Genomic DNA, 7,988 nt, shown 5'->3' with positions numbered 1-7,988 from the left:
AAACCTTAATAAAACTAAATAATATTGCAACCACAGCTATATCCTTTTGCCTGATTATGGAATACACTATTTTAGACATTTAGTGGAATAAACATTCAGTTATTTTTTAACTTAGAAAATTAAAAAATTGACAGATACCCCTTTGCCTTTACACCACCGATATATATGTACACATAAGAAGTATTTAATTGGGACTTTTCTTATATTTTTTTACGTGTTTGAATAATATTTCAGTAAATTCATACTGAATTTAGAAATGGTTATCAAACATCGAAATCATTTTAATGAATCACCAGTGATCCTTTTTACGTCTATGAGACATGAAATCGTGACAGACGCAGACATTTAGAGAAGCTCACGTCACTACCACCGTCGGATTGCGCTCCAAGAACTCGGGGCAAGTTCTGTTCAACTTTTGGCATCCGGGATAGTTGCGAGCGGTGAAATCGGATAAAATGTTGAACATGACATTCGGATGGAAGTTGGTCGGATAGAAGGGATGTGGGCTGCTAGCGGGGGAGGGCGGGTGGAAAAGAAAATGGAAAATGGTGGAAGGAAAGAAAGTCCGACAGTTCGTACAGTGCCGGTGACAGCAGAGTTTCCAAGAAACTTTTTGATTCTCCGAACGTATGAACCCATGATAAAATGATTTATTGGATTATTAAATGGGGGTTAAAAATTAATGATATTTATTTTAAACCCTTGGGATTTGAGCCCGGGACCTCCAGCATGGTAGCCAAAGATGCTAACTACTAATTTATATAGTCAGAAAATTTATTTAAAAAGTAATAGTTTAATTAATAATATAACTTCAGACCTAAATACGTGGTAGGATATTTGATCGAGATTTTAGCAACAATTTAAAAAACAATAATTATTAGAAATAAATGTCATAAAAAAAACTATGACATTCGTTACATTATAAATAGATACGTATATGTAATATATGTGACTACTGCATCGGCTAACATCCACGAGATCTCGAGTTCGATTCCGATTCGATTCGATTCGAAAAAAACATTTTTATGGCATTTAATGTTATAAATGCCATAAAAATATTTTTATGGCATTTATAACATTAAAAATACATACGTATATACAATGCAAGTGATAACTGCATCGGCTAACATGCATGAGGCCTAGAGTTAGATTCCCTGAACAATCATTTTCTTTAAATTGTCATTATTTTAAATAAATGTCATAAAAAAAACTTTCGGTGTGTTTCCAGTTTTAGTGCCTTTAATCAGAGAAAATTTAAGTTTTATCTTTATTTATTCAGTATCATGAAAAGTGTGTTGTTATTATAAATATGTAAATGTACTTAAACTTTTTAAAAAAATCAATGTTTATATATTTATCACGTTTTCTCTATAAAAATAAAAGTATACACTGCCTGCTTATGTTATAAATTGCTTTCATCGTCAAGCCCGATTTGAGCCAACAAATATATACAGCCAAGGATTTATATTGAATGCTTCTTTTAGAACTTCCCTCAATAAATTCACACAGGGGATGGCACATTTCAGACGTAGGAAATCCACTTTTGTATTCAAAGAGATGTTTTTTTGTTTGATTTGAGCGTTTGATTCTGATTGGCTACCAACACCATTTAAAATCCTGGGTTCGGCGCTCTACTGAATAATTATCAAAGTGCAAACATGTCATTCGTTGTCCGAACCCACTCTTTATATGGAGTACATGAAGTCCACAAACTGTCTCCAAACTTCTCTGTCGACTGCCAGCTCGTTTGTATTATTTATAAGCAATTACATTTTGACATACATCTTATTATAGATGAAAAAGAAAGAGATATAGAAGCCAGGTCCTTTGTAAAATACTTGTTCACAAAATCTGGATTATTTCCAATTAATTATTATCTCCAAAAACAATGTTTCAAAATTGGTTCAAATATATACATAGAACATCCAAGAATTTGAGTAGTGTGGTTGTCAATAATGGGTAGAAATGGTGAATTTTACACGTGTGTAAAGTAATCACTTAAACCAGCCTATGATGGTCGTTAGCCCCGTGAATGCCCAGACTTCCATATTCTTCTTCATCTTAGATAAGATGTCAAAGAATATTTTCTTTTCGAAATCTCAGAATAGACGAAAAAGATAGAGGGAAGATAGAATAGAAAACAGGACCTTAGTATCATTTATAAACCATTACGTTTAGATGTCTTTTGATAGATGAAGAAGATAGAGACAAGACAGAATTCGTATTTGGCTTCTGCTAGATCTTTTAATTTTTTTTATAAACAATTACTCTTTGACACCTAAGAAAAGATGAGGTAGAATATGGAATTCTTACTATATATAGGGCATACAACCTGATATAACCTAATTTTAGTGATCACTGTATAAAGGTATAATATATACCATTCTTACCATGATTGAAAACCACACTACTCAAATTTCGGAAGCTGTATTTCTCACTCAATTAACCCTTTAATTCATATGATAGTTCTTGGTACCATATATGGTTGAATTGAGTATCAGCTGATACCTTTATGAAATATATGTAAGATTTTTCTATATGTACAAAATGTACATATATCTATTGATAAAAATAACTCAAAAGTGGACAAACCCAGATTTATAAACAAAGATTTGGACACATTAAAAATATCGTCATTATATTAATTTCTTTTGAACAGCTTATTTACATAAAAAGTATTTATATGTTCAAATCAGTGTAAGTACTCAAGCACTGGTTTATCCATCGAGGGAATGTTATCATATACAATAGATGTCTCAAAGAGACGAACGAATTTATAGAAAGCGGGAATGGAAGTCTTAGGCATTAAGATCCAGATTTTTTTTATCATTTTATTTGAAAATGCCAAAAAGAATGGCATATTTTATCCAAGCTATCAGTAAAAATCAACCCCTAACGATTATTTCTCAATGCTTCAGGGTGGTACATAGAATACGGGAAGTTTTTTGTGTACAAATATGTACATATCCACATGTACATAGCAGTTATATGTTTTTCAGGAGACGGATAACGTGTTTACCTGCGAAATAGGGTGGGGTGACTTGAAAAATGAGATGTATGCACGTGTGAATATTTCACTGTTTGGTTTGGGTTTACATAGGGATGCTGCAATGCATCGAAGTCACCCCACTATCCAGAGGCGTGGTATTTAGACGTTTTGTGACAATTATGTCTAAATTAAATTAGTTACGGACATATCTGTATTCATGTACGAGTAAAATGACTGCCTGTTGTAGATATTCAAAACGATGTATAAAAGTTGTTCGAAAGGTGATACTGCATAAGGAAAGAATACATGCCATATGGATGACAAGCCATTAGTTGTTTTGAGCATATGGAACGAATGAGTGAAGAAAGAATAGTAAACTATGAGGCAAATGTAGTTCTCCTCATAAATTTGAATGTTAAGGAAACTTTGCCTGAACAAGTATTTGAAATACTTGAATGTGGTCAGCTCGGCGGGTATGTTTGAGCCAGTGGCGAGCACAAATAATTAAAAAAGGAAGGCAGTTAAAGTTGGTAGTAAGGTAAGCTAGTCACTTCTTACTAGGGTAGGCAGTAGTAGAGGTAAGTAATAAGGTAAGCTGATACTACTTAGTAAGGTAGGGTAGGCACTGGATGCGTTTTTATATGTCACGCGGGTAAATTAGGATAAGCACTGCTTTTCTACCTATATGGAAGGCACGCCCCTGATATGAGGAGATGCATGAATATGGAAGAAGAGAAGATTGTTTACAAAGACAGATTGGTGAGGTGTTGTATTCAAATACGGGAAAAATATGTAAAAATGTAAAAAAAGTTCACATTAAATATATCATCAATCCTTTTCTACTCGTACTGTGAGTGTGAAAAGCTTAAAAGCTTTACCCTGTGGTTACATATCCACAACATTAAATTACATTGCAAATGTGGGACAGTAATACTATGAATCGGTATGGGTCAAGTAAGAGGTATCGGTATAGGTAAAAACATTTTCAAAATTATTTATGAATATATTTGCATAGAACCTATGTAGTTGTATTGGAACTAAAAATATTCACAGTATACCATATATCTCCCCTTTATCATCTACTTATAGTCACTTTTGGCTCATACATTTCATCAGAATCATCAATTTCTTCTACTTCTAAAATTATCGCTTGAATCATCCTCTTTAGTTTTCTTTTGTTGGATTCTTGCCGTAAATTTCGCAATGAAGATGCCACGAAATTTCCAAATATTTGTGCATCGTCATTAGGGGTTGTCATCAGCAATTGTTGAGCACACACTGACGTCGAAGCTGGCGAACTCTTCGATAGTTCATCATCTTCTATTTTCACCCTGATCATCTTAGATTCAGAAGAAGTAGGAATCGGCTCCGAAAGAGATCTTGAGTCCTGAAGATATACTTCTATTGGTAATGATCCCTAAAATATAAAATAAAATAAAACAGTATTTTTTTCAACAGTATAAAACTTTAATCTTAGACTAAAGTTTTATACTGACATGTTTTAGTGAAACTGCAGTTTATATCATAAAGCAACAACTCTATACTTTTCCACATTTATATAAAGTTTTAAAAAAACTACGTATTTGTTATTTTTTCATATATTATTTAAATCTAAAGAATAAATTGAAAAAAATAGTATGAAACAGGATTGATATTCACTTATACTAATGTTCGATTAATAATAACCGACACAGGATAAATAACTGATTGATGAACTAATTATTAACAATATTTTGAGCGTGTTCAAGAACTTATTCACAAATCTAGGTTTCTCCGTTTAGGAGTTATTTGTACATTTTTGACATCTTAACATAGATGAAGAAGAAAATGGAATTTAAGTTTTTACGTAAATCGTGCAAGGTTTATATTTCTACCCATGATTGACAACTACACCACAATTTTATTGAAACTTCTACATATGTCATTAATTTAATGACACTGTACATGTGAGTTCATCAGAGCCATCTATGTTTGATTGAGACCCTTTTATATTCTTCTTCTTCTCCGGAATTCCTCATATGTCTAAATGTAAAAACCAATAATTCTGCTATCGTTAAAATACTCAGATAAAATGGTAACGGATTACGAAACTTGTCTCTGAACATAGAATTAATTTGTCTCCAAACGCAATCAAACGCCAAAAGGATAATTTGAATAATGATACGTTTAATACCTATGAGTAATTTTAATTGCGCACCAATTATTTTAATCACATACAGACTAATGAATATGAATGATTTAAATGATTGATGACTAAATAATGCAATCGTTAAGGTTTGCATTAGGTATTTTTAAGTGGGATGTTTTTTTTCGAATATGAGGTGGGGCCATAAAAAGTGATCGAATGATATATGTACATATATATATATATATATATATATATATATATATATATATATATATATATATATATATATATGTACACACATACACCAGACTATGACTTTTTTCATAAAATAAAATTAAAAATATGCCATAGTTTGAGTAAAAAACATAAGTATAGAAATAACATTTAAAAAAAATTATGAATGTTTTTTTATTTTTAGGAGTTTTTAAATTTATTTTCTAATGGTATACGGAGTGTGTGGAAGTTTTTGGTAAGGGAATGTAATTAACTCTGAGTGTTTTAATGTTTTTTTAGTATTTTAATGTTTTAGAATTTAATAAACCCTTATGATGACAAGGTTCTTGTCAAAACCGGTTGGTTAAAATGTACTTATAATAAAATATAAAAAATTGGTTAAAACGAAGTTGTTTAATTTTATAAAGTTCAAAAAATATTCCTGTTCAAATACGGAAAATAAAAAATGCGTTCAAAGGCTATGCGTCCCTGACGGACCCGTGCCAGGCATGCCAGATGCGACAATTTTGACTACGCAATCTGACGCTCGTCCTAAAGGAAATATAATTTTTGACTTAACTTTTGTCACTAATTATTTTATTTTCTCCAAGAATCAATGCATCATATCAAAGTATTCAAAATTATTATGATTATTACAATGAACAAACTGACAGAATAGATTCTCTATAAAAATGGTTTCTCATTATGACAAACGACATGATAATATGTTATCGTATAAACGATTGTGTCACCTGTAATAAAAATGAGTTAAAATGACATCAATGAATAGTGCAAAGCATTTAATTGTCATTGACATTTAAAAATCTCTTTGCATTTTACCTCCAAGTTATGTATGTGTTTTCAGAAATATAATTTTTTTCAAACTAGTAACCAGATCATTAATAATAATAAATTAATTCATTGTTTTTATAACGAACAGTTTTAAAATAACCGCTTTTCCCATGACGATAAAAAAAATTGACAAAATATTCCTTTTCAGGACCTGCCGAAATGGAGAATATCAGGACATAAAAACAAGCCAGAACTACCCAGTGTCGTCCCTTCAAACGAAAAGTGCTGTGAAATAAATAATACATAATGATACTTACGAGCCCCTCTGGAATCTCCCCGAATTTTGTTGTGTTTATCATAAATTTAAGGGCGTCAAAAAACTCCCAAGTGCTTATTAAATTACCATCAGTAACTCCGCGACTCTTTCTTTTTCTCAGCTTCCGAAGTTCGTTGTTCAACTGAGTTCTCAAATTGTGAAGTTTTCTCGAAATTTCCGTAGCGTTCGTATCAAAATCTGCCGCTAGACTTTCAATCGCTTCAGTGCGTTTAGATCTGTTTTTATAATCCCCACTTAAGGGATTCCATAATTCTGGAGTATCTTGTAGCCTTGATATGAGAGTCTTCGTGTTTTCTGTAGACCACTTGTGACTCGTCATGGTTTCGTTCAGATTCTGTATAATTTGGTTTCACCCAGAATTTTTACAGTTTAGTTTCGTTCAGATTTTGTACAATTTGGTTTCGTCCGGAAATTTAGACATCGCTAGAGCGGTGTCGACATCGCCGTAAAGCTACCGCTTACTCGGCGTCCAGCGCGATACTGGCGCTAGTGTTCCCTCATCCCTCGTAGTGTTTGGTCTATCGACACTGCTCTAAGGGTAGTTCAGACATTACTTGGCCTCTCAGAATAATACATCAATATTACATTTTTTTAAATATCAATACGTACTTGATAAATTAGTTCACATGTACTGCATAGCGTGCTTTTTTAAGCTGCTTGCCTAGCGTTTTTTTTGTTTTTTTTTATTGCATCGTGGTTTCATAGATTTTTGATATTTTCATTGATTCTCAAGCATTGCAAAATTATATGTATTAGAAATGTGGGATTTATATTTAATTTATTTTACCATATTCAGACTGAACCATTGCAAATAAAATAATATATTAGTTTTGTAGTGACATTTATTGGTAGAACTACATTTTATAAAATTAAGCAACCATATGGATTTTTTTCTTTAAGCACTCTCCTTAACATTCATCTTTCACTTTGTGTAATACCACCCAAAGTGAACACCCCGATGAACAAAAATGAGAGTGTTATATTACCATTCCACAAGGTTGACAATGCTTTTAATAAAACGAAATGAATAGGACGAAAAATCATAAACTGAAACATTTTGAAACAATAGAAATTCATAAAAATAGAAATAATTATAAACCCATAATTGCCAATATGACAACGATTATAGCCTATTTCAAACTGTCTATATTCCCACTTATAAGAAATAAGAAATAAATGAAAATAAGAAACACCTCCTACCCCCTCTTCAACCGTCAACGTCCAGATGACCCAACTCAAAAATTTGCTTAAAAAGTAGCTTCACATATGATGTTTAAAAATGATGGAAATGCGGAATGCATTGAAACACGTATCACAATAGATTTTAAGGAATAGAGGCAGTAACTAACCAAGAAACACTTAAATTAAAAATGTAAAATTATATAATTTGAGTGAGTCCAAATACTTGTTCACAAAATCTGGATTATCTGCAATTATAGGAGTTATTTTTAATATTATTTTTTGACATGTCATCAAAGATGAAGAAGAATATGGAAGAGTTTAGTCAAGGTTTCTAAATTGGTTCATAT

At 31.8% G+C, this 7,988-nt stretch overlaps 1 protein-coding gene across 1 annotated transcript; it reads right to left on the bottom strand.

The window, feature by feature from the left end:
• Window positions 1–355: 355 nt before the first annotated feature.
• On the bottom strand, window positions 356–6,905 carry LOC148304162 (uncharacterized). Its single transcript, XM_088268796.1, has 3 exons — window positions 6,440–6,905; window positions 4,096–4,406; window positions 356–509 (listed from the first exon to the last, which is right to left on the bottom strand). The coding sequence occupies exons 1-3, from the start codon at window positions 6,776–6,778 to the stop codon at window positions 356–358; spliced, it is 804 nt and encodes a 267-aa protein (XP_088124922.1). The 5' UTR covers window positions 6,779–6,905.
• Between the last annotated feature and the right edge of the window lie 1,083 nt (window positions 6,906–7,988).

Source organism: Brachycentrus maculatus, unplaced genomic scaffold, assembly GCF_059751285.1.
Source record: "Brachycentrus maculatus isolate JH-2025_06_01 unplaced genomic scaffold, ASM5975128v1 h1tg000328l, whole genome shotgun sequence".
Taxonomy (NCBI): domain Eukaryota; kingdom Metazoa; phylum Arthropoda; class Insecta; order Trichoptera; family Brachycentridae; genus Brachycentrus; species Brachycentrus maculatus.
Note: the sequence above shows the minus strand (reverse complement) of the source record. Positions and strands in the feature narration are given on the sequence as shown.

Coding starts and splice junctions, on each gene's coding strand:
- LOC148304162 (XM_088268796.1), bottom strand. CDS start 6,778: ATGACGAGTCACAAGTGGTCTACAGAAAACACGAAGACTCTCATATCA. Junction 4,407..6,439: donor GGGAGATTCCAGAGGGGCTC/GTAAGTATCATT, acceptor TTTATATTTTAG/GGATCATTACCAATAGAAGT. Junction 510..4,095: donor ATTGATGATTCTGATGAAAT/GTATGAGCCAAA, acceptor CTCCCCCGCTAG/CAGCCCACATCCCTTCTATC.